Genomic DNA, 27,727 nt, shown 5'->3' on the forward strand with positions numbered 1-27,727 from the left:
GTTTTGGAGGTGCATCATTTTAAAATTAATTTCTACCTTACAGTCTGTTTTCCAGTTTCTTCTTCTCTCCACAATAAACACATAATGATTGTAGGTTCAAAGCCTTCAGATATTTCCATGACAACAAAGACTGATATAAACAAGAATTAGAACTTTACTGGACAAGAAGAAAATTGAAAGAATGGAACATCGGAGAGAAATCTCAAAGCTCCGCAAATAGAAACTCTTCTATTTCATCTCCAGTGCTCAATGCAGCTTTGAAGCTACTGAAGAGAAACACAAATAATTGAAGAGTTCCATGAAAGGTAAATGTGTAGTGTAATGTGCTTTCTAAATTATCTTTTTAATATCTGGTTTGCTCATACATCCAGCTGGTGGATAAATAGAATAAAAAGTCCTTACCTTCAGCCCCTTTCTCTCATTGCAGTAAGACCAATGCCTTCACTCTTGTCCTGTTGGCAACATGAAACTAATGTTCTTGCAGCTGGGGGCTGGTAGATAACTTTTGGGAGCCTGAAGCCATCCTCTCTCACAGTTCTTACCTCTTCCATCACCACTCTCTGCTCCACTGTCCTTTAGCAAATGCAAAGCCCAAGCAGGAATCCATTATCGTGCAGTGTTTGTGGGATGACAAATCTTTAAATTCCATCCAAATTTGGCCTGCAATTGCCAAAGAAATTAAAAAGAAAACTAAAGCTGCCTATCTTCTCTGTCAGATGGCATTTTTTTCTGGCCCTGACCCAACCCCATGCAGGAAAAGCAGCCAGAGGAGCCCTTGACTCATGATACCCTTTTGAGAAGGAGATCAATGTTACTGCATTTGAAGTGCAACTGCCAGTTCTGATCCAGTTGGCTCAAAACACATCAAACTCCCAAGGAATTCAGGGTTAAACCATTGCATTGCAAGCTCAGGTTGTCTGGAGTGTACAGATCTGGTGCTCACTCACTGTTGGTACTTAATTTTTGTATACACACACACCACAATTCAGTTATTATTCTAGAAAAGAATTATTTATTTTCCTGGGAAAAAAACAAAAACAAAAAACCCCAACATTTTTCTCTCCCTGGAGAAAGATAAATTGTCATTTTTGACAAGACACAGTTGAGCAAAACCAAAAATAATTTCATGAAGTATTCCCTCTACATAGAAAGTCACATTTATAGCTTTGGGGCATTTTCTCTGGTAAATATCAACATCCTGCAACTAACATCACTGGTCTGAGAATGTTTTAGGAAAAAGAAAATTTTAAAAGGAGTGAGATAATTCCTTATAATAATGCAAAGTATTTGGCAGCCTAACCACATAAGCAGTTGCCATCTCCTCCATAATATAAAGCAATGTCATGTAAATTAGACTGGGGACACAGTTCTAATATGAAATAACTGTCTTTTAGTGGCATAAAGCCCATGATTTTTATTCAGAAACATATAACACAACTACACATGCAGCTGGGTAGACAAAGTGAGAAGTACATTAGAGTCTTCCTCCTTTTCAACTGCAATAATGTTCAGCCATCCCTCATAAAATTTAGCAACTGTTGAGTAACTTGCTGCGAAACTGTCTCACAGTTCATGAGCAGGAATGAGAATACTGATTCCAGTGAAACTGCAGAAATATATCATCCAAATTAGGGTAGGGACAAGGCACAAAGGCTAATGCTTGCATGATGACAGAAGGCACAAATTACAGAAAACAGGCACGTGCAGAATAGCTCAGCATTGTGTCACATCACACTTGTGCTCTATCTACCCTCCAGCAAAGCCCTGCAGCCGTGGAAGGGGAATGCCAGTGCTGGGGAGCACCCAGGGAAATGCCATAAACCTGCTTCCCTGCTGAACTGGTGCAGCCTGGGCTGGTGGAGGGCATCCCCAGGTAGGAATGGGATGAGCTTTAAGATCCCTTCCTACCTAAACCATTCCATGATTCTTTGGTTAAGGTAGATGCCAACGTGGATTCAGAGCACTGGCTGCCCCCTGAGAGATGGGACACAAGAGATCAAGCCCCTCTAGACAGACAGGAGTGAAAAGAGATTGTGCTGCAGCACACATACCCTTAGAATTTATGGGGATAAGCTGAAAAGCTGGAGAGATACACCCTATACAGATGTGTGGGAAGTTACTTTACTGCCTCTGATCTCACCTTGTTCTGCTCACATCTCATTTCTTGGGTACAACATTCTCCTTTCGTACAACAGGAGTCTGCAGCTGGGAAGCACGGCTCTGTCTGTGCCTGCAAAGGGCAGAGCAGAGGACAGCAGTAACACGCTGAATTGAAATTTAATTGCGGGTAAATCATGTAGAAGCGGGTGGCTGCTGCAGCTTCACCGAGCAGGAGCCTGGCCGGGCTCCTGCCAAGATCCAAGGGCAGAGCAAAGATACGGAGGAGGCGGCGATCGCATCCCCGGCTGCGGGACCGGCCGCGTGTGCCGAGCGCCGCGGGGCGAAGAGTGCGGGGACAGAGCGCTGGGAGCGCCCGCGGGGAAGGGACCCGGGCTCCGGGGGCACGGACGGGCGGCACCGCGCCCGGGCACGGCTCCGGGGGCACGGACAGGCGGCACCGCGCCCGGGCACGGCTCCGGGGGCACGGACAGGCGGCACCGTACCTGGGTACCTGGGGACAGCACCGGGCTTCGGGAGCACCGAGCGCCGACACCCGCACCTGGGTACGTGGGCACGGCACCGGGAGCACGGACAGGCGGCACCGCGCCTGGGCACGGCACCGGGGCTCCGGGAGCACCGAGCCGACACCTGCACCTGCCGAAGCGGGCGGGCGGCGGGGCAGGCACCGGGGGCGGACCCGGCACGGGCTGAGCCGTGCTGCTCCCCCCGGGGCTCGGGAAGAAAGTTTGGCGGCTCGGGAGCGGCCCGCGGGGGTCGCAGCGGGGCCGCTCCGTGCCCACGTCTCCTGTGACGCGCGGCAGCGCCCGCCCGCCCCGGGCCGGGGGGAGCGGCGGAGCGCGGAGAGGCGGAGCGGGGCCGCCCGTCCCTGCCCGTCCCTGCCCGCCCCCGGCCCCGCACCTGCCCGGGCGCGCAGCGGGGACCGCGCGGGGCCGGGCCGCGCCGCGCCGGGCGGGGATGCGCAGCCCGCGGCGCCAGGATGCGGGAGGGGAGCGCGGGCGGCCGCGGCGCGGAGAACCGGACGGGCGCCGAGCCCCCGCTGCACCTGTTCCCCGTGCCCGTGCTCACCGGCATCACCGTCGCCTGCGTCCTGCTCTTCGTCATCGGGATCATCGGCAACCTCATGACCATGCTGGTGGTGTCGCGGTTCCGGGACATGAGGACCACCACCAACTTCTACCTGTCCAGCATGGCCTTCTCCGACCTGCTCATCTTCCTCTGCATGCCCCTGGACCTCTTCCGCCTCTGGCAGTACCGGCCCTGGAACTTTGGGAACCTCCTCTGCAAGCTCTTCCAGTTCATCAGCGAGAGCTGCACCTACTCCACCATCCTGAACATCACGGCGCTCAGCGTGGAGCGGTACGTCGCCATCTGCTTCCCCCTGCGAGCTAAAGTCATCATCACCAAGGGGAAGGTCAAGCTGGTCATCCTCTTCCTCTGGGCCATCTCCTTCATCAGCGCCGGCCCCATCTTCATCCTGGTGGGGGTCGAGCACGAGAATGGCACGAACCCCCTGAGCACCAACGAGTGCCGAGCCACAGAGTACGCCATCCGCTCGGGGCTGCTCACCATCATGGTCTGGACCTCCAGCGTCTTCTTCTTCCTGCCCGTGTTCTGCCTGACCGTGCTGTACAGCCTCATCGGGAGGAAGCTCTGGAGGAGGAAGAGAAAGAACATCGGTCCAAACACTGCCATCAGGGATAAGAACAACAAGCAAACTGTGAAAATGTTAGGTACGAGTCCTCTCTCTTGCTCTGTTTTTCTAAAATGATGTGTGTGCTTGTGTGTGTGTGTGTGTGAGAGAGAGAGAGAGAAAAAGACAGGGAGCTCTCTGATAGTTTGCTGTAGTTTCTTCCAAAGGAAGAAAATGTTTCATACAAAAGGCTAAACCTCAGGATAGCTGTAGGATAACTCTCCTCCTTCCTTAGATTTATTTCTAACTGGTTTGAGCTGGGGACTCCCAAACAGTTAAACAAACATTAGTAAGAATCCCTGACAAGGACAGATACTACAGTTATAATTAGCTTGTGCCCTGGAGATTTTTGAGCATTTTTGCTCTTTGATTGTGGATACCAATGTTATTTACAGAGAACAGTTTATTTCATTTTTAAACAAAACTAAACCCTTCTCAAGCCATGAAGTTGAACTGCAGACTACAGCCAGACAGGCAGGGCATGATGTGCACTAAGATTCATTAGAAAAGAGTACCAATGTTTTAGCAAATTGGGGTTATTTCCTACCATGGCTGTGTAAGCTTAGGAAAATTAATCTGCATTTTCATATTAGCAAAACCCCAGGATATGCTGACCCAGGAGCACCGAGTCTCCTTTGAGGTCTGTGATGCTGTAAAATCTCACAGACTGTAAGAAAACAGGATCAGGACAACAGACACTGTCATTCCTAACTTTGTGTATCGACACTGCTGAATGCTTTGAACAACACTCGTGGTTGGCACATGGAAACACAAGTTTTCACATCCTAAGTCAGTGCATGTAGTTTGAAACACAAACCCAAAAAGTTGTCCTGCAGTTTAGTGTCTGAAAACTGCAGAATGCTGCTGCTGCTGCTGCGTACTTTTACCCAAGCCAAAAGTCCTCTGCAGTGCAAGTCATCCCGTGGATTTTGGGGGGGACAAGATGCTCTGCAGGAAAAAGCTTTCATGGGCTCCTTTCAGCAAGGCTGAAGTGGAGGGCTAATGAGGCAGACAAGAGGTGGCAGTGAGTCCTAAGTACCTTAATTATCAGATAGGAGCCTATCTGATCTTTTTGTTCATGTCCTAATTTATTACTATGCAACAGCAGGAGGAATAATAAAACCAGCAGCATTCTTTATGCCCTTTCAGCTACGTTTTATGATCAATAGAATTACTTCAGTCTGGTAAGCGTGACCTTGAAAGTAATTAATTGCTCACACTTCTAGAGGTTCAGGATTATGAACTTCCACTGACTATGAGTAAATTATGTGTATTACTACCATATTTCCATATAATTCGCTGTAAAGAATTTTGAAATAAAAGATGCTTATTTCTGCTCTGAAGTGTTGCCACAAGCATTGCAATATTTTAGGCACTCTTTTTTTTTTTTTTTCCTTTTACAAGGTCTGAGAACAGCCAGGCAGTAGCAAGACTCTCCTCTGACAGAGAGCCAATATTCCCCAAATGATAACAGCCTGATGCCTGATAGAAAGATGGGAAGAAGTTAGTGAGGGCTCAGTGGCAGCAGATGCTCTATGCAGTCAACTCTCACTGGTGTTAATATTCTGCTTAAAATTTAGAAAGTGCTTTCTGAGGATTTATCAAGTCATGGAACATCAAATAAATGGGATTAGCATCAGAAGTTCTTTAAACTGTAAAGACAGGTTATACTTCTGGGACTGAAATTAAACACCTAAATGTATAGCCTGACTTGCAAAGGAGCCATCACACCCCATTGCTATTGAAATCCATGGGATTCTGCATGCATGAAGATCAAACTGTCAAAAGCCTGACTAGGGATATTGCCTACGTGTGCTGAAAATTCTAGTCATAATAGGCTGTGCTTTAAACTCTGCTCATTCATAATGGCCAGCATGGTAATATTCATTACATGAATTCAAATCCCCATGTGAGCTAGGGGATCATCTGAATGTTGTAGTGGAGATAGTGAGGGAAAACGGGAAGTGGTTGGCTCAAGAAGATGCAGAGCTGGAAAACCTATTCTGAACCTCAAGCTCTGGTGCTTTCCACTCCACCACAAGTCCTGCATAAGCATCCTTTTACACTTGGGAATGCTGGAATGCAGAATTTTTGGGGAAAGATACCAATAACCATTCCTCTCAGTAATTTGAATTTTATTATCTTCTAAGACATGATATGAGGATAGCTAACACAAGCAGGTTGCTAACACAACCTGCCCACCAGGGCCAGGCTAGACTGGACTTTGAACAACCTGGTCTTGTGTAAGGTGTCTCTGCTTAAAGCAGGGGGCTTGGAGAAAGATTTTCTTTAAGTTCCTTTCCAAGCCAAACAATTCTGTGATTCCATGAACAGGTTAACTGTAAAAATTGCTTAAGAATGTCAGAAACCCTTGCTCGAGTTTTCTGTTTTTTCTCTCTGTAATATATTAATAGATACACTCAGAGCAATATGAAAAATAATAAAGGTCAAAGGCACACAGGAAATGAACAGAAACTGTTTCCCTTTCTCTCAGATGAAAATTCCAATGGGCCAGTGTTCAGAGATACACACATTCCCATTATTCTACAGACATGACATTCACATGAAAATGCAACCACTCTAGTAATACAATATTACAGATATACTGCATAACTGGAATTAGGTAGTTAGATACTACACATTTGGTTTTACTCTTCTTGGGAGTAACTGATGTTACAAAAAATGGACAAACTGGAGAGGTGCGCCACTCTCCTCTTCTTTTCTTGGCATATGTGCCTTACAAATTCTGTGTTTTATTCTGGGGCCTTTGCCTTTAACAATTTTGCTTTTTGTCTTAAATAATTTTGCTTCCCAGTGATTACATTATTCATCATAAACCACAGTGTTGAGTCTATCGCGTATAATTTGCTTTTGTTAAACACTGCAGATGATAGATGGTCATATTTGTCACCATTTGCATTCTTTAACAGTCTGTTGATGCAAACATGAGTTTTATAGGTCAGAAGTTTGCTACATCAGATTAGTTGGGCAATATTCGGGCAGGCTGTTTAGATATAATCCAAGTGTATTAAGTATCACCAATTTACACTCTTAGAGAATGTACTGAGACACAAGTGAAAGCTTAGGGGAGGCATTTCCAACACTTTGTGATGTATTGGTTAAAGGAGCAGAGCTGCAGCACAGAATGTTGATCACCTGTATGTCGATACTCACGCTTAACACACTTTCCTCTGCTGTTTTCATTTTAGTCGTGGTGGTATTTGCGTTCATACTCTGCTGGTTGCCTTTTCACGTAGGACGCTACTTATTTTCCAAATCCTTCGAAGCCGGCTCCCTGGAGATAGCAGTGATCAGCCAGTACTGCAACCTGGTGTCCTTCGTGCTCTTCTACCTTAGCGCGGCCATCAACCCCATCCTCTACAACATCATGTCCAGGAAGTACCGCGCGGCCGCGTGCCGCCTGCTGGGCCTGCGCGCCCTGCCCCAGCACAGCCTGGCGGGCAGCAAGCAGGGCAGCTCGCGCGGCTGGACCGAGCCCGGCGGTGCCACCACATGACACCGGGCACCCCGAGCCACCGCCGGGTCCCCAGCCAGCCAGCCAGCACGGGAGGGGAGGAGGGCGAGGAACGGGAACCCCCAGGCTGGAAGCGCCGCTCGGGCCGAGAGCGCGGCGCGGGCGGAGAAAGATCTGGGGGGAAAAACCCAAAGTTTGGGACTCTGAGAGGAGAGAGGCGGTCATGGCGACGCTCCGGGTGTTGTTTTTGTGCTGCTTTTGCCCGTTTGATTTCTTAACGCTGACCTGTCCTGAGCAGGCAAACGTGGCCCACTTCGCTCCAGAGTTTGTACGACTTCAGCAGCGCCAATTTTTCCAGAGTTTAGCTTTAGTTTTGCTAAGAATTTTGCTAGCATCTAACCAGACCCTAGAGAGAGAATACTGAATTGCCTTTTTGGGGTAGTAAACAGGAAATTTGATACACTTTTCATAATATCAATTTTTAAGTAAGCTCATGTTTTTCTTGGAATGAGGAAAATTATTTCTTAAAAAAAAACAAAAAAGAGATATAAAATGGATAATTTTTAAACATGCTAAAAATAAATAACCTTCATGTCACATCCAAGTAGAAAGGAAACAAAAAAAAATGCTTTCACAGAAGTGGCTTAGAATGTGAGTGTACTGAAATATTTTTTTAAAATATATATCAGTGGGACAAGGACAGTGCTGACTTCAGGCCTGCAGTGATGCTATAAAAATGTGGAATGCAATCACCCACCAAAATATCTTTTTTTTTTCTTTTTTCCCTAGCGAAATAATCTGTACTTGTTCTGTTCAGTTTGACTGTGAATGACTTGATGTGTTCGAACTTGGAAGCTTCTAATTGTTTCAATATTTGTAATGAATTTGTGGCTACCTGTCCCTAACTGCACCCCAAAGCTTGCTGAGGACAGGTATCCTGCCTGCACCCCCCCCCATGGTTCTGTTTAAAGTCTGTCCCAGTGCCCCATCCCCCTGTAAAGCCTGGTGTGCATTTGTGCTCGTTTGCTGCTGTGTTGAATTGAGAACATTTTGCATTTTTTAACCACCGTGACCTGAGAAAATAATAGAAAAATCTGCATTAAAGGACATAGGCAGACACATTCTCATACTTGATTCATAAACCCCTTAAATTAGATTTTCATACCTCAAGTGTGCCACTTCAAGGCAAACCCGAAAACGTTCCATCTTCTGTGCTAACCAATGTGGCTCACATTGACTCACCAACAGGTGGGTTTTGTGCCCCACAGAGCTGACAGAGCTTTGGAGCATGCACGTGTGATAGCAGCTTTCTGTTCCTTTGGTTCTAGTGCTCATCCCCAGCTGGCCCACAGCCCTCTGTCCCTGATGAGTTTTGATTGTCCCTAGTGAATTTTGTGCCAGCAGAACTCTCCTGCCTCCAACCCCCGCTCACACCGATGGGCCACTTCCCCTGTTACACCCTCAGCTGCTCAGGTTGAACTCACAAGAGAAATTGGCCTCTTCTGTATGTTCAGTGTCTTTTCTGTCACCTTGCTGGGGGCAGGGGCTGGCTGGTGGCACCTGAGCCTGTCCCCTCCCTACTCCAGGAGTGCAAACACCCGCACTGAGGCACTGCAGCATCACCTCCTGCTCCACCTCTGCCCGCAGGCACCTGGCTGCCCACGCTGCTCTCTCCCTCACCGACTGGCAAGCAGGTCTGGTGGCAGAATTCATGCAACTCAGGGAAACAAGACATTTGGGAACCAAGGAAAGAGGGTGCAGATGTGAGCTCAGCAACAAAATGTCTGTACAAACAAACCACACACACACCCGGCGTCACATCGGTGTTTCAAATCTCAGCTGTGTCTGTGCTGTTAAATGTGAACAGAAAAAGAAATAAAGTGATCAGACCCTTTATAACCCTGTGGCTCTGTGGTGGGGGAGGACCCAGTGTGATTCACACAACTGGATTTATTTTTTTTTCTCGTATTTATATTTTCGTTTTGTTCCCCAAATCTGTGTAACAAAATTGATTCAGCTGTTTTGTTTAGTCAGAGTAACTGCAACACTAAACCTCTGTGTGGACACATTTGTGTATACAAACTACAAACATACTAATAATTTCATTTAGCCTAAGCACTTCATCAGAGAAAATGTAAATTTTAGCTCTACCAACACTGTAAAATTTCCACAATTTTGTGTATAGAATGAAATTTAAAACATTTGATCTAGGGTCACAAAAGTCAGAAAGACAGGGAGGACAGGACTTCTTCCTTCCTTCTAACTGAGGAGTTGGACTCATTTCTCCAAGTCCTTGGAGAAATCTAGCAAAGTACACAAATTATTATTAAAGAGAAATAGCTACTTTTGTAGGACTCTTGCACAAGCAGGAAAATACTTCATATCTAGCAGGGAGCACAAACATTTAACACACTGTAGCTGTCACTACACCAGCCATTAGTGTTGCTGCCCTCAGTACCAAAACTTTTCTATGTGGCTCCTCTAAAGCCACTGGGGTCACACCAGCACACCAGCACCAGAGGAACGGCTGCTTCAGACTGGTACATAATGAACTGCTTTTATATGGAAAGCAGGAAAAAAACCCCCCTCAAAACCTGGATAACCCTCACTTTGGCATCATAAAATCAAATTTTGTCTGATGCCTTCAAAAAGATCCACCTGCATTGATGGATGAATCCAGCATTTCCTGTCCAAGGTGTTATTCAGAGAATCACAGAACACCAAAGGGACCTTAAAGACTCTCTAGTGCCAACCCTCTGCTATGGGCAGGATGCCACCCATTAGATCAGATTGCTCAGGGCTCCATCCAACCTGACCCTGCCCAAGTTGTAAGAAATAACTTCATGGGGAGAAAAAAAAAAAAAAGTGAGCAAGATTTGAGGAGTGTTTTTTACCCAAGAGCAGTGAAGTCAGTCCAAGGTAGGCATCATCAGTGTGTCCCAGGTACCAACAAGGGACAAGGCTCCTCCTGCTTGTCTCTGGCAGGATGGACAGGGGCAGAGTGGCTGCTGCAGGTGCAGAGGGCAGTGACAAAACAACCTGTGCTGGCACAGTGATGCTGGACTGTCCTGGCAAACATTTCCCAGCACACACAAAGCCTTTCTCCTCTGCCTCCCAGGGCACTTCTGCAGCATCTTGCATTCCTGGTAGCTTCTCCCCAAAGCCTTCCCTACATGAAAGGGCAAAGCTGTGCCTCCCATTCAGTTTTGGGCTTGGACATGGTTTTTGAGATCCATTTTTCACGGGGGGAAGACAAGAGTGCCTCGCAGGCACTGGGCTGTTCATTGGTGTGGGAGACAGGGCAGCTCTGCAGGAAAGAGTTTTTTCAGGCTTGAACCTTTCCATTTCTGGAAACTCTCCCTGAGAGAACAAGCCTTGCCAGTTCTGACTGAAAAAAAAAAAAAAAAAGGCATAGAGACTGTAAGAGTCAAAATTTTGCTGTATTCTTACTGACTTGAATGTGAGCAGCCCACAGAGAAAATAACTGAAAGTTCATTCATTAAACAGTCCCAGTTTTAAAAGCTTTTCCACCTCTACATTTTGTATCACAGCTCCACAAATAAACAAGAACAATTTGGCTGCATTTTCTGTCTTGGCAATGAGTTAAATTGGTGATGAAATAGGTCAAAAGGACTTTACCATTCATTTTACAAAAGTACCTTTGATGGAGGCACGCACAAGCAGAAAATCATGTCCCATTGTATTGCTTGCCAAAAAAAAAAAATACTGGAAAACCAGCACTTTCTGTCAAAATTTGAATTGATATTCAGCAGTTATGTAAGTTTGTATCAAATGACATTTGCATAAGCCCATTAAAATCAGCAGATACCTAAACACCCAAGGGAAGCCCCTCTCTGTCATGGATCTGCTGGTTTTTAGGGTGCTGCTGCTCTGAGCCCAGTGGATGTTTCTGGATGGGCTTCCATAAAGCTTGTATCTTTTGCAAAAATCCCATGGCCTTGAAGAGGTAAATTACATCTTGAGAAGTAAATTCAAATTTGGAACAAAAAGATTTAACTCATCTGCCAGGAATGATCCTGCTATTACATCCTGAACCACCCTCCTCACCCCCAGCTGAAAGCACCATAACTACATTTTACCCCCACAATTCCCAATAAAAAGCACCAGCCCTATTTTACAAAAATTAAATCAAAGCCCTTGGCATTTTAACCCCTTGCTCAAACCCTGCTATCCCAGAGTGATGGGGTGTGGATCTGCTTGCTCCCTCTGCATGTCATTCCTGGGTTTGGGCTGGGTCTGGCAGCTCCCAACATCAGTTTTCTGTTCCTGAGCTGTGCTGTCAGAATGCTCAGCACTGTAGCCCATTTATTCCCAAACTTTATTTGGGAAACAAGCAGCCTCTGGCTGACACTGCAGAGACACCGTGTACTCTGCTTCCACAGCCCTGGCTCTGCATCCCTGCTGTGCATGGTGAGCCCACAGCTGCAGGGGGTTTGTGTCTGCCCAGGAATCCTTGCACCAGCCCCTGCATCCACACAGGAGCTCCCCAGGAACCCCCAGGATGAGCCAGCAGAGGCAGCAGCAGGAGCTGATGTCCCAGGTGCCCTGGCAGCTGGACACTCACTGCAGTCAGGCTCGGGCAGCTGCAGTCACACCCTGCCCAGAGCAGCACCTGGAAGCTCCTGTGCTGTTAATGGGAAATCTCTGCTCCTTTGGGCAGGTCCCTCATTCACGGAGGGCAGTGACACACACCCCCTTCAGCCCCACCTCCTATATCCCCACCTGATGGACCACCCAGAATCCTTCCCAGCTCTGCATAAACTTCACAGGAGCAAAACCATCTCCTCACGCAGACATGCTTGCCAATGGCTTTTCCCTCTGAAACACGAGTTCTGGTGAGAGACAGGTAAAACCCACAGGGGTTTGGCTTCATGTGCCACATCCCTGGCCAAAATTTTGCCCAAAGTAATTGTTAGATGATGGGGTCCAGCTGTGCCAGCTCTGTCAGATCATGAAACCACAACCCTGCCTGCTGCTGTTTAGGAAAAAAAAAGAAAAGCAAATGTTAGATCAGAATTGGCCTCTTATCTCTAAATTGTGATTATGCAAGTACAGTGGAGAAAAGGAAAATTTAATCCACCTTGTATTGATGCAGGCAAACAGGTTTCTGCAGTCACTCACTGTCAAGCCTTAGTCCAGTTGTCATTCCAGCACACAAGATAGCACATTAGAATTATCCCATGCAATTAACACACTTTGTGGGTCTTTAATAGGCCTCCTCAGTGCTTTCTCCAGCACCAAGGTCTCCATTCCCTTGCAAGTCCAGTGCTTGTGTGCTGTGGCCCTTCCCCATGTGAGTTGTGGATGGGTGCATGCCATCACTTTTCCCCTAAGACCAAAACTCAGCGCCTCTCATTAACCCAATTACCTGGATCAGGACAAAAAGCACCTGGGCTTCTTCTTGGAGCCGACCTGGTGATGCTGAGTGCTCGTTTCTCTGAGACCTGCAAACACACTGACCCACTTCTGCTCAGAGAGAGGAGCAGCAGAGTTTTGGAGGGCAAACACCTCCAAACCCACGGTGCACACTGATGTGCAGTGTCACCTGGACCCCTGACACCCTGCCAAACCCTCACACAGCTGGCCAGGAGTGGGCTGAGAAGGAAGCACAGTGTGAGCAGAGCCCCTCAAGTGTTCTGCAGTATCCCAGCAAACCACCCCAAGGGATGGGAGCAGCCCCCAGGAGGAAGGAGGGCTGACTCCTAAATCAGCATCCCAACCACAAATGCCCAGCTGCCAAACTCAGCTCCCACTTCTGTGTACAAATACACCCTTCTGAGAGCCACAGGGTGCTCCTCCCACTGTACCACTCTGTTTCTCCAAATAAAGGCTTTTTATGGCTTTCCACACCTGCTCTGATTCTTTCACCGGCAGCAAAATAATGGTTTTGTGACGTGTGTGAGTCCATAAGGCAAAATTGCTCTCAGGAGTAAAGTACCCCACTCTCCCCTTCAGAGGCTGCTCTGAGGGCTCAGGAGATGCTCTCCCAGCACTTGCCCCCATTTTTGATGCTACTGGATCAAAAGATCCTTTGCTTTTTTCTCATGTTCTGATTGATTTTCACATGATTGCAGCACTGTCTGTGAGAAAGAAAAGGCATGGCTATTTCCAAACCTCTATCCACATTGTTCTCGGCTGCACAGCCTCCTTTCACTAATGACCTGGGGCTGCAAATCAGGGCTCATTAAGGTGGGCAGGCAGGGAATCTGACACCACGAGCCTGCTCTGCAGTGAGACAGCACCACGAGCTCTGAGGAGCAGGATTTAAACAGCTTTAACACAGCAGTCTGAGACAAAGCAGTAACAATGCATTCTACAAATTCTCCCAAAATGAAGCCAAGATTCATGGTCACATCCTGCCCAGTCAAAGCACTTTGGTGTTTTTATCAAGCAGTGACAATGAGACTGATTTTTCTAAAATCTGCTGTGCCACCCTGGTGGCACCAGCGTGGGGCTGTGAAAGGTGCAATCACCTGAGTTAGTTTTGATTGAATGTGGAGTTTTGAACCCACTGAACTATTGTTAGTTTGTGAGGAGGGGGATAAGTGGGCAGGCAGCACAAGGGTTTCTATGTGCCCTGGCTGGTACCCTGGATCCAGGAGAGGAGTGCTAGTGTGGGATTTATCCCTCAGATGCCTGAGGATCTCAGGACTACTGCTGGGATGTGGAATCATGGGATGGTTTGGGTTGGAAGAGACCTTAAAGACCATCTAGTCTCAACACCCTGACATGGGCAGGGACATCTCCCACTATCCCAGGTTGCTCAGAACCAACCCAACCTGGCTACGAGCACTTCCAGGGATGGGGCACCCACAACTTCTCTGGGCAGCCTGTGCCAGGAGCACGCCACCCTCACAGGGAACTCACCTCAGACCAGCTGTGGTGTCCAAACCCATGAGAGGTTTGTATTTACCTCTTCCTCTCAGTCTTTGCTGTGGGCTCATGCCTGATTTCCCACACTGCAGTGGAACCTGGACTCAGCCAGGCAGCCAGAGCAGTGCCAGTGCCAAGGCTGTGCCAGCTCTGTATCCAACACCCCTTCCTGTGAGCCTGCCTGATGGGAGCCAGGGGAAGGGGCTTGCACCAGACAAGGCTCATTCAGAGAATAACCAGAGCTTTGTACAGCTGGGATGCTTCTGGTTTCAGAACACTGAAGTCGATCACCCGACACCTTAAGCAAGACACAGGACAGAGACATAGAGAGCACAAGAACAAGCCACAGAGAACCCTAACCCAGAGCTCCATCCAGCAATACAAACTGCACACAGCAGCATCCCAGGGGGTATCTGGCCCTGCTGAGGGCAAAGACCTGATTTTCTCAGCAAACCCTGAAGAACTGCAGCCATGGCTGGGCAGGAACTGAGTGCATCCTGCCCAGTGCAGCCAGGGAACACCAACATCACCAGTGCTGCACAGCCTCTGAGCCCAGGACAGCACCCCCAACTCACAAGCCTTTTATAGAAAGGAAGAGCATTTGAGCTAGAAATTTAAAAAGACAATATTTGCATTGGATTAGGGTGAATTTCTCAACTCCATTCACAAGTTAATCCTCACAAGATATCTGCATCCCTACTGTTTGCTCCATTTTATTTGTAGAGAGTAATAGCTTTCATATGACAGAAAGTGAGAGAGATGAGCTAATAAAATTACTAAGAAATGACATCCACTGAGCACACTGACCCAAGCAGTTATTTATTAATCATGTCAGGAGACCTAAAAATAGCTTTGATTGCATGCAAGACCATCTATGCCACCAATTAGTGCAGTAAATGTAACTACTCAAACCAGTAACAGCACATTCACTTAGATAACAGCAGATCCCAGGCTAATCCACTGTGTGTGAAGCTTCTTTTTATTTCACTGAAGCCAAGAAACTGGGCATTGTAAGAGTAATTGTCAAGAGCAAAAATAGATGTAATTGTTCAGAATGTAGTACCAATAAAATAGCCCTTTCAGGGGATCTCAGCTGGCTTTTCTGCTCAGTCATAAAAACAGTGAAACAAAATGTTCATCTTCATCTCTACTTACTCGTGGGGAGGAAAATAAAGAAAACATTTGCATCTTTACTCCAGGCCAGGTTAAGGACAGAGAATAGAATTCAATACCACATCAATAAATGACAATACATCATGAACTCTGCAATAGTTCTAGAAAAGGATTTGCAGAGGAAATGTAATTTATACTTCATATTGCCACACAAATTTCTTCCTGTCTCTGACACCTCTGGCTGCAAGACAGGTCTAACAGAACCATCCTGTTGATGTAGACGTCATTAATGTTGGAGAAGAATCATCCCATGTCCACAGGCCACAAATTCATAGAATGGAATCACAGAACAGTTTGGGTTCAAGGGGCTTTAATGATAATCTGCTTCCAGCCCAAGTATTTAATTTTCAGGGGGATTTTAAATACCTCAGCTATGCTTCAGGATGGGAGCAACAGGCAGGAGAGCCTCCATCCTCTGGCACAGCACTGGTGCTATGACCCACCCCTGCTTCAGCTTTTTCTTTTATAGCACGCTGGATTTGAGCATCTAAAATTCAAAGACACAGGTGAGCCTGTGGAAAAGCTCCACAGGGGGTGAACTGATGTCACTCCAGGTCCTGTTTGTTCCCAACTCCTCCGGGGAGCGCGTGGCTCAGCTCGTGCCACATGTGGCCTTGACCCCCCGGTTCCTCAGAGAAACCCCCCTTCCAACGGGGCTCAGCTCTCCTGCACCACACCAAACGTGCTCTGAGCTGGCAGGAGCGACTGAAGTGAGGAGCAAAACAAATTCCAGGCGTTGGTTTTTGAGCAGCTCTGTGATTACTGAGAGGAGAGAATCGCTGCTGCCATAGAAACGGCAGCGCCAGCCCAGGGACCGCGCGGTGCCGGGGCACACCTGGCACTGCTCGCACTGTGACACGTGCTGCACCCTCCACCACTGAAATACCCAAAATACCAGCCTCTGCTCTCTTCCAGAACTTCTCAAAGTTGATACTTCTCTTGCCAGCAGGCAAAGAGCTGCTGGTAAATACAGCATCAGCCAAGCCCGGGTATTACCTGCTGTGCGCTTCCTCACCAAACAAAATCCGTGGTGAATTCAGGGCTACTTACCCAGCTCTGCACAGCCTGGGCGTGGGAAAGGCACCCAGCACCTCTGCAAAAACCTGTGATCACAGCACAAGGTAACAGCCACAACTCCAACAGCAAATGTTTAAATCCTGTTTCTCTCCCATGGGCTCTCGCTGCCCTCCAGCATCTCTGAAGACACCCCTGGCAATCAAACAGGAACCACTGAAAATAAAAGGTCTCCTCAGATGTCAAAAGTGCTGATTACTATTTTATAGACAAATTTAAAAGATTTTGTTAAAGAGATCGTCTTGGCATGCACTGCTTAAATAAAAAAGCTGAGCAACCAAGTGAAAAAAGTATTCCCCTAGGAAAACCCCACTCATGTTGTAAACTGCAGTAATTAAAAAGGCAAACAAATCAATTGCTGTATTTATGCAGTGACTTGAAGAAAAGCATTAAAAAATTAACATGAATGTGTTTGACAAGAAACATGTACACATACTGGATTATTTCATCATGATGAGAAACTGAATTCATTGCACATAATTAGGAAGTTAAAAGCTCTAGTATTTCAAGAGTTTAATTACTCAGAGAGAACAAACCTAGGTATGTTTTTATAAATATAAATCCTTAATTTTTCATTCAAGCTATTTAAACGCAGTCACTAGAACACCTGACTTTCAGATTATCACTATAAACTTACTCTTCACAAAACCACAAAAATCACTCCAATCACAGAGCAGAAACAGCCTGAGGTAAATTCAGGGCTCCCACCCTTGCTCCAGGATGCACAACAGCACTGACCTGCCAGAAGGGGCCACGTCGACCCAAAGGGCTGTGTTCAATTAAAATATAGAATTAAAACAGAAAGAATTAAAACATTTATTGGGCATAAATATATTACATATACACTACAGATACAGTTAAGTCTTACATACATAGTGTAGTATTTGCAAAATCTATACATTAAAATTGATATGGCAGTTTTAATATAATGCATATGAAATAGTCTAAAATTTACAATACAAGAAAACTTCTGATTATTTTTTTTTTTAAAGTTGAAAAGCTTGGAATGTATGTTCCCATAGTGAGGTAAAACCATTTTATTTTTCTTTTTCAATTTAAAGAACTGTGCAAGGATAAGTTTCATACACATTCAATTAGGGCACTTCTCAATCGTGACACTGAATACTGAGCTACTGGAGCCAACAAACAGGATTAGAAAACACTTCAAGTTCATAAAGAAAAAGGCAGAACAATATAAAAACATCTCTCTCCTTCCTTAAGGGTATTAAATACTTAGTGTTTCATTCTACCTTTGTTGGTGGTGGTGATTTCTGTGAGAGCAGAGCGCCCTGGGGCTGGATCCAACACCTGCCACTGCTGGACCAGGGGCACGAGGGGGTTTGGGAAGGGCCAAGGCATCAGCAGTGGTGGGTCAGGGACAACCTCCCTCAGCACAGAAGGGTGTGACATCAGCGACCTTTGGCACTGACACACGGGTGACAATCAGATCGCTGTGGCAGGAGACACAGGCTGAAAATGCCAAATCCACTGGGCCTGTCCCAGCTGCTCCAGCCTTGGACTGGGGGCTCTGGCTGGTGAGGTTAAAAAGGGACCCAACAGATCAGCAGTGACAGGGATGCTCTGGGTGTGACTGACCGCTCTCCCCTCCACTCTGCTCACTGCTTGTAGTAGCACTCGTATTTCAAACTTTCAAAATGGCTAATCTAGAGCTCATCGGGGTTTTTTCCTTTCTTTATTAAAGCAGTTTTTTTTTTTTTTCTTAAAAAAAAGGTGTCAAGCTCGGATTTCATAGCAGCACTGCTCAAACAATATACCAAAAATAAAAAAAGGCAATCTATTCAAATTTCTGGGTTTTTCCAAACTAGCGGTCTTTTCATCTTTTTAAAAAATACACTCTTCTCCCCTCCAATGAAAACAGCTGTATACTTTTTGCTCACAAAATACAGATGCAAGGTCACAGAGTTTCATATCACAAATAAATTTAAATAAGATGTAAATAAATTTGACAAGCCATGACTTTGGCAAAAAACAAAAAAATATATATATTTAGCTCAATGCCATTAGTTTGCAAGGCTAAATCAAACTAATTATAGTCAATAACAAAATACAGAACATTTCTAATATTTGCTACATCTAGAGAGGCACAAAGAATAATTCATTGATCTTAGCACTTTCTTTCCAGAGATGATTTTGTTTTTGGATACATGTAAACGTTTGAATCACTGATAATGGGTTTTTTTTGGCATTTAATGTACTAGATGCTCCCATCTTCAAAAACACAAGAAAATGCAAGAAGATTAATAATACTAGGAATGCTGCCAGGTAAAAAGTTGACCTAAAGTACAACAGTATAAAACAGACAAAATGTAACATGCTATGGGGAGGGTGGAGAGGGGGATTAGATTAGTACATAAGTACACTTTTTATTTTTTATTTTTTTACAATAAATAAAAAGATTGCACTGTAATTGGTATTTAAAGTACTGTATGCAGTATATAGTATAAATAAACCTAAAAACAAAAATAATGTTGTTTTTTTCCCCATTACTTTGGTTAAGGGAATATTATGCTAGTACAGGACACTGAATCTTAGACGATGGAGACAGAGCACAAAAAAGATAGGACAAAAGCAAAATCAAGTAGCAAAAATATACAAAAACAAGAGGCAGGGAAATACACTGTGTCTGTTGCACCCTTTTGGAATCTATTTGCACCTCCAGCTCATTTATGTCCCTGAGGTACTCGCACAATGTTGTCTTAATATAAATAACCCCATGACTCAAGAATTAAAAAATCTAGTGTCTCGATGGATTAAAATGTGTCTGGGAAGGGGCAGGCAGGAGGGGGACACTGCCACCAGAGCAGGGACCATTCCTCTGCAGGACTCTCATCTCAGTTTTGCCAGGTACCAAGTTATTTCAATCAGCCCCGTGGTAAGAACAGCATAGACACCCTTCTAAGGCATTTAAAACAAACAGATGTGATTTCTGATACCTCCATAAAGTTCCATAAAATAGATACCCCTCTAAAAAATAACAATAATATTAATAATAAAAAAAAAAAGATCAACTGACAGTAAAGTTTGCTTCCATTGAGTGTAACTCTCACCTAATTCAGTAGAGGCAGTAAGCTGTCACCAGCTCGAATCATATAAATCAGGCTGAACGTAATAGAATAATATCTAGTATTAGATTAGGAATAGTTATATACAGTGACAAACAGACAAGTTAAAGCAGCTTTTAAATAGCTGAACATGGGAATAACTAACTATTGCACAATGCCCTCTTACTTAAAATTACTGCTAGGACTCAAAATGGTAAAAAAAAAAGATCTACAATGCTTCATAATTTATACGTAGTTTGGTTATTTGATTTCTTATACAGGCAGTTTATAGTGTTTGTAACTGTAAAAATAACAGGCAACTAAAAACGTTTTTCAACTGCAGGATGTTGTTCCAATTTAAATGCACTAAACAGTTAAAATAAAAACTTAGGTTTTATCTTGAAAAACTGGGGCAAATGTAGTGAAACTGGGGCAAATGTAGGCAACATTGCTAATACTGTTCAAGGAAAAACTGGTACTTGACTAACACTGTATTCTAGTCTTACCACTATTCATATTTGTGACTAATGTTTAGAAGGAAAAAGAAGAGACAAAAAAAGTGACTCATTATTAAAATTTCCTAAATAGTAAGATAAAATAAGAGACTGCATGAACTTCAGTGAAAAAAAAGCCAAAAACCAACATCGAAAAGGCAAATTGTTGACAATTTTGAAATCGCGAAGGAAAAACAAAAGCTTGCTTTTGGTATCTGGTTTGCTTGTTTCTCCAGTTTGACCACTTCCTAGTTCTGAATTTCAAAAAGGTGCATCAAAACACTGATTCATCTTTAACCGTATAAAACAAGAGCAGTATATAAAACGCACGGTAGAACGAAGGACTTCCAAACCAAAAAACAAACAAAAAAAAAAAAAAAAAAAAAGAGGAGGAATATCTGCATAAATGTGTGGATTATAATGCGTAGCATTAGTTAAACCTGTACTTTAAACCCCGGCGGAACGGCCTACTTCATAAAGAAGTACTGCAATATGCAGGCGAAGATGATGGAGAGGCTGGCGAAGCCCAGCACGATGAGGGCGGCGAACTGCTCGTCCGTGGGCAGCGCGGCCTTGGCCTTGGCGGGCCCGGCCGGCAGCGCCAGCGCGCTCCGCTGCAGCGCGAAGGCCGCCGAGGGGCTGAAGGGCCCGCTCAGCTCCTGCCACGGCTCCAGGCAGCGGCGGCAGGCGCACACGCGGAACCGATAGTCCGTGTTCACCTGAAGGCCTGAGATGTGGAATGTGGTTTCTTCTCCCTTGTAGACCTTGAAAACACAAAGCAGGCAGCGCGGTCAGACACGGCCCCGGCCCGCCGCAAGCGGCGCCAGGGCTCCAGCCTGGAAGGCCTCAGTACGAGGCCTCAGTATGAGGCCCTACATTTTAACTCTCATGTTTTTCAGATCCTGTACTAGTGAACTTCATACAGAGTGTCAGTAAGCGCTCTACACAGTTTGGTCAAACAAAACAATCCCTCCAGGCCTCAGAACCAAGGGCACCCTCGCAGCCTCAGGCCCCAAAAAATGAATATAATATATAATATAATATAATATATAAGATATAATATAAGATAGAAGATATAAGATAGAAGATAGAAGATAGAGAGAAGATAGAAGATAGAAGATATAGAGAGAAGAGAGAAGATATAAAGAGAAGAGAGAAGATATAGAGAGAAGATAGAAGATAGAGAAGATAGAAGAGAGAAGATATAGAGAGAAGAGAGTAGATAGAAGATAGAGAGAAGATAGAAGATGGAAGATATAGAGAGAAGAGCGAAGATATAGAGAGAAGAGCGAAGATATAGAGAGAAGAGAGAAGATAGAGAGAAGAGAGAAGATAGAAGATAGAAGATAGAGAGAAGATGATAGAAGATATAGAGAGAAGAGCGAAGATATAGAGAGAAGAGAGAAGATAGAAGATAGAGAGAAGATAGAAGATAGAGAGAAGATAGAAGATGGAAGATATAGAGAGAAGAGTGAAGATATAGAGAGAAGAGAGAAGATAGAGAGAAGAGAGAAGAGAGAAGAGAGAAGATAGAAGATAGAAGATAGAGAGAAGATAGAGAGAAGATAGAAGGTGGAAGGTATAGAGAGAAGAGGGAAGATACAGAGAGAAGATAGAAGACAGAAGATAGAAGAAAGAAGAGAGACAAGAGAGAAGAGAAGAGAGAAGATAGAGAGAAGATATAGAGAAGATAGAGAGAAGATAGAAGATAGAGGATAGATGTAATAATATATAATATAATTAGAATAGAATATAACAAACTAATAGAATATAACATCAACTAATAGAATATAAATAGAATATAAACTAATATAATAACAATAAAATATAAAATAGAAAATATAAGTTTAATAATATAAATAAAACCCCCAAATACATACAATATAATATAAACAAAAATGAATTTTGGGGGAGCAAACTGGGGGAATGTGACTCCATTACCTGAAGGTGTAATTGGACAATTAGCCACTGACATGCAAATAGATCAAGCTTACATCTGTCTGAGAAACTCATTGCCATTGTCCATCTTGGCTGTAGCCTCTACAGGGTTTTTGCACCGCTCAGGTGTACCTGCTGAAGGCCTTTAATAAACACCTACTTTATTCTCTAACTCTGCCTAGCCTCTGTTCTAGGTGCCCTCTCCAGGCATCAAACTTCTCAAAGGAAGGAACTCACTGGATCAACACAGATTTTGGAAAAACAGAGGCAGTGGAGAACTTCTCAACAAGTCTCAACACAGTGCACACAGGGACAGACGACAAACACATCACTCAGCGCGGCAACGACAGCACACACTAATCACTGTGGGTGTGACAAATGCTACAAACATATTTCTGCACTCTGAAAGTGTGACTGTATGCCTAAAACATGTCTGGGACATAATCACCCTGTCTGGCCCCAAAAGGAAGGAAACCTGCAAACGAGGTTATTGGAAGTCATTCAATGTGTAGTTGTAAAATCGCTTACAAATGTAATTTTAATGTAATTTTCCCTCACATTTCTCTCAAGAAACAGCAATCTTGTCAGAAATTGCACTTTCAGAACTGTGGAAATAATAAAATATTATTAAGGTGGGAAAAATTTCCTCTTGATTGCATTATATTTGGTTGTTTACTAATCCAAACCCATCACCTATTTACGTTAATCAAATGTAGGTACCACATGACTCAGAGCACAAGTCACAGTATCAGAAAGGAGAGAAAAAACAGTATCTGAGACAATTTTGTGATTTAAATGGAAAAAACCCACTGGAAATATTCCCAAACTCTGAAAACAAATAATTTATATAATGGAGGGGTGTTGAGACTGGCATTTTATGAAATGAAAAAAGTCGTGTCTGCTGGGAAAACATCCTGAGCTTCACATGCTTCTTCCTCTGCTCATTTAGCATTTCCCTCCTCTTGGCTGTGGGAGCAGAAGGCTGAGAGCATCTCTGCCCTCCCAGAGGCAAGGACTCATCTTAGAAAAGGGGAACAAGTGGGAAACTAGTCCCAAGCCCATGGAGGATTTCCTGTGTGTTACTCTGGAGTTAGAAATGAGGAGGAAAGGGAAGAAGACCACTTAAAGAGTTCAGCTTCCCAGCTTTCCTGCCCTGCTGGCCCCTGAGACTCATGCCTTGGTTAAACAGTCAGTTGTTGATTTTTTGAGAAGGTCTGTGACAAAAAGATTAAGGTGTCTCTTTCATTTGTCTTCCTTCCTTTTCAGCTTTCGCAGCTTTTCCAAATGCAGTTTGAATGATGGCGAGTCTGGGTTTCCAGACTAAGCACAACCCCTCTAACTGGCTCATGTCTCCTGGACCTGAGGCACAGACCAAGAAACAACACTTAAATAAACGTTGCCTTGCTCAAGTATTGCTCAGCATTTACAGGAAGTTCCCTCCAGGTCAAGTGACAGGAATACAACAAATTTGTCCCGTAAACCCCCGTGAGTGGCCACAGCCATGCACAGCTGCCTTTCCTCTTGTCTTTGCTTGTCTTCCCAGTGCCAGGGAGGAGTGAGTCACTGGGTTACAGTAATTGCAGGGAAAACAAAACTGAAAGTGCTGTAGCAGCCCACAGAAGTGATGTGAGGGTTGAAACATCTGCTAGCAAAGCAGCCCCCTGTCCCAAGAATGCCTCTGCCACTCTGCTCTCCAATGGCAATTCCATTTCTAATACCCTCCTGGTGTGGGCAACTCTGTTGTCCCACAGGACTGAGTCAGGATTCTTCCACCTGACTCAATTTCTTTAGATTCCGAGTCAGGGCAACTCCAAGCCCTCATAAAATAATTGTCAGCAAGATTTGCTTTCTGGTGCTGCTGTAATTAATAATTTAATTTCAAAACATATAGCCAGATAAGCTCTACCTGCCTTTGCCACAAGCAAACCTTTGCAACCAATATGACCATTTCTGAACCAAAATGAAAAATCCAAATAATGACATTTAATTAAAAAAAATTTACAATCTAAACTTCATAAATTACATTTAAGAGATACTAGCAATTCCATATATGCAACTTGTCTTTGCACTGAAAAAAATCCTGTCCAGTAAAAAAAAAAAAAATTAATCCTGTTTTTTGACTTGTTTTGTTCTGTCAGGGTGGTGAATACCAGTGTAACTGGAGGCCAGGCTTGGCTAAATCAAAAACCTGTATCTTCATTACAGTCTAACAAGTACAGATGGCCAAGTTCACTCAAGCCAGCTATTCAACAGCACTTCTCAGAAAAAAGCCAGACAGCCAAGTGAGAGAAGAGTGTATCTGTAAGGGAACTTTGAAAAATTGTTGAAAGTAGACAGATAGATTATGTGAGCTAATATTCACCAATGATAAAGACAAAGCACTTCCTGCAGTAGCACTAAGGCAGTTATGGAAATTGTCCTGCTTTCAGTGGTTTGATGAGTATTCACCTCAGTGGACCTACCTATCAGGAACAGGTAAACAATTGTTATATTGTCACCCACTCCTGAGAGCAGCCTCTGCACCCTCTGCCAGGGGCTGCAGCAGCACCTCAGAGCTGTGGAAGGCTGCCCCCAGCACAAACACATTTGGTTGTGAACACTGCTACACTCTGCAAGTGGACTTCACACACACAACAGAAGAAACCCTTGACAACTCTGAATAAGGTCTTTAAATCTGCCAAACAAAGGTGAAATCAAATATAACTCTATGAAGCAGGAATATTATTTTATATGTAGCACATTATGCTTTGGTGGCCAACAAGCCAAAGTGAAGTGCCCATCCAATTTATCACTTTCAGTTCCTAAAACCAGCTTTTTGGTTTGCACACTTCAGAATACAATAAAAATGTGATGAGCTTTTTGCCTGGCTCTCTCAATGGAAATATCATCACAAGTAATAAACTGCTGCTGAAGACTCTTATGGTATTTGATCCTACTGATGGAGCTAGAGAGACAGCGAATTCCTGCAGGCAAGGATTTCTCAATTTCACTGATCTCATTAAATAATTCCAACCCCATCTCCCTCCTTTCCAAACAATAACACTGACAGCCATAATTGCCCTATGAGAAGCACAGTGGAAAGTGCAAGGTAACCTCACCTGGCTGCTGCACCCTGATGCAATGGCCAATGCCTTTAATAGTTAATAAAAGCCTATTTTGTATACTGATAAAAAGATAGAATCAGAGAATGGTTTGGGTTATAAAGCTAAATGCCAACAGGTCCTGTGTAATTCTGTCATATTCTGGCACACAACCAGCACAAGTGCCTTTGACTTATTGAAAATAGAGAAGGAAACCAAATCTTTGGCTGACTAAGCTTTACAGAAATTATCAGTTCACTGAAGTGTTTCAGATATTCTGTGTGTATCTACACAATATGATTCAAACAAAAACTCAGTAATTAAAGTGAGAGCTTGGTGAGGCCAACTGGGCTCTCCCAGGCACCCACCTCTCAGTGCAGACCTGAGAACTGCTAGGGGATGTTCACACACCCAGTGTACCCTACCAACACTGTTTCTTCTTTTGGAAAGCATTTGGAGACAGTTTTTTTTCTCAGAAGAGATGCAGCAGAAGCTGATGAGGCACTGCTGCCTCCAAATTCTTAGAAATTTCAAAGGTAGAACATTTTGCTTCAGCAGCAAACAATTTAAGGACAAAGAAGCTTTAAAAAGTTCAGTTCTCACTTCCCATGGTCAGCTCTTAAGAGGATTTGGTTCCTGGTTGGTTCCATCCCCAGAGCTGCTCAACTGAGAGACCAAACCTTAGGCTGCTGGGCATTGCAGCTGTTATCCCAAACTGCAGCTCCTGCAGGTGCTGCACAGCCCAGCCCACTCCCCTAAATCCACATTAAAGCTATGCAAACACAGAGACAATTTAATACACTTTGGAGATAAATTCTGTCTGAGTGAGCTATGCTGGATAGAAGTGCAAGAAACAGGAAAACAAATCCAGGCCACTGATTCCTGGAATCTCCTGTGGCTTACATCCTGATTCATAAACAAGGAAGATTTGATTTCCTAAAGAGAACTGTCCCATGGCATTGCTTTTTAAAAATTATCTGTAAAGATAAAGCACACAAATACACAAAAAAGGAACACACTGTGAGAAAAAAGGAAAGGAGTAGTTAGCATTTTTTAAAATACACTCTCCAGGGAGCTAAAATGTTATCTGTTTAGCTCCAACAAATCCAGTTCTTCAGACAATTCTCAGCAGAGAAATATTTACAAAATATTCTCCCAGAGGAGGGCAGGGATAGTCTCAGTCTGGAAAAAAGAATTTTTGAGTACTTTCATATCACCTCTGCTAGATCAAATGGTGGAAAATCAGCAGCTTTTGGGCTGTGGAGGGCTGCAAACACTGGGGTGCAGGGGAGGGAGACAGCTCATGTGTGACAAGTCTAGAGAGAAAGGACAGCTTTTCCCAAAAGCATATCAGTGGCTGATGTTGCATTCCATGAATAGCCTGAAAATCTAGAGCGTATTTCACTGGTGCCACCCTTCAAAACAATTTGCAAAATGTTTCTAGTATAATATATCCCTTTAGATGCATATGCAAAATATATTTGTCACTTGCAGGGAACAAAACATATTTAAAAATAAATTTAGGACTTGCACTTCAAAGGTAATTAACACATCACTAACATTAATGAACATATTGGTGCCAGTACTTTGCAGTTAAATAATAACAGGTGACCACAGGTACGTCAAAGCAGAGGTGAAATGTATTAGCCAGAAAATCACTGAAAGGTGTTGCTGTATTTTATCTTCTGTGCACATTACAGGAGCTCAGAGCACGCAGCCACTGCAGCTCATGCACACCCAGTGCTGAGACACCACCCACAGTCCTGATGGAGAAAAAACATCTTGATGGGAAAAGGTGAAACGGTGGAAATCTCCCTCTTTCCCATGGCTGGTTATCAGCCAGCAAAGTCCCAGTGTCACCTGGAGCATCCCAGCCAGGAACCTCATCCAGGGAGTCACTGGTGTCAACTCACACAAAAACCCCTCCTCAGCCTCGTGCCTCATGAGAAATGAAGACCTTCAACATAACATCCTGAAAGTATTTTTTTATTTCCTTCACTGCTGTTTTTTTCACACCACAAGTTCTGGACTGTGCAGATGAAGCCAGGAACATGAAGCTGTGCCCGGTTCTCCCCAGGGATTCCAGAATATTTTAAACACTGGGGCTACTGGGGTTCACTGAAGCTCTAACTGGAGGTGACACACCAAAGCCACTCTGTACATCAGGCAACAGCAAAATGGTTCCACTTTTCCACTTGCCACTGGCATTATGAGGCCAACACTGTACACAGGGGTTTCATTACCTACACCAGCACCAGAAATGTTTCCTGACAAAAACAATCATTAGGTTTCTGAATCTTTATCGCCCCTATGAATTGTCCTGCATTTTTTGTGTTGTTTTTGATAATTCATTAGTTCACAGCAGCACTCAAAAACAGTCTGAAGAGGAACAAAGACATAGTTGCAAAGAAAGCACTAACTTATACGTATTTTTAAGAGTTTAATTAGCACAGCATAAGAGTCTAATTAGCATAGAATATCTCATTTCCCTAATTTGGATTTATTTGGACTCCTCATGACAATGAAAGGAAGCACAGGAAAAAGAGAGCACACAGATGAAGTGCACTGCAAATCACACAGCCAGAGGTGTGATAGATGAAATAAAAGATCTAACTGTGAACGAGCTGATCTGTTTCAGGGGCTCTGGGGAAGTATCCACTTGTGATGTCTAATCCAGACAGACAAAGGAAAGAAGGATCAGCTGTACTTCACTGCCTTTATTTCCA

General features: G+C 44.3%; 2 protein-coding genes across 2 annotated transcripts in view; one reads left to right on the top strand and one right to left on the bottom strand.

Moving 5' to 3' along the window:
• Window positions 1-3,097: 3,097 nt before the first annotated feature.
• Window positions 3,098-7,328, top strand: GHSR (growth hormone secretagogue receptor; the record flags this gene model as incomplete). Its single annotated transcript, XM_084212277.1, has 2 exons — window positions 3,098-3,851; window positions 7,021-7,328. The coding sequence occupies 2 exons, from the start codon at window positions 3,098-3,100 to the stop codon at window positions 7,326-7,328; spliced, it is 1,062 nt and encodes a 353-aa protein (XP_084068403.1).
• A 9,901-nt stretch (window positions 7,329-17,229) lies between these two features.
• FNDC3B (fibronectin type III domain containing 3B) overlaps window positions 17,230-27,727 on the bottom strand; it is a 184,538-nt gene continuing 174,040 nt past the window's right edge. The window contains exon 26 of the mRNA XM_084212475.1: window positions 17,230-20,747. Within this exon, the coding sequence (XP_084068601.1) occupies window positions 20,451-20,747 (297 nt within the window). The 3' untranslated portion in view covers window positions 17,230-20,450. The remainder of the gene's footprint in view (window positions 20,748-27,727) is intronic.

The sequence above is a fragment of the Fringilla coelebs genome (genome assembly GCF_963513975.1).
Source record: "Fringilla coelebs genome assembly, chromosome: 10".
NCBI classification, from domain to species: Eukaryota; Metazoa; Chordata; class Aves; order Passeriformes; family Fringillidae; genus Fringilla; species Fringilla coelebs.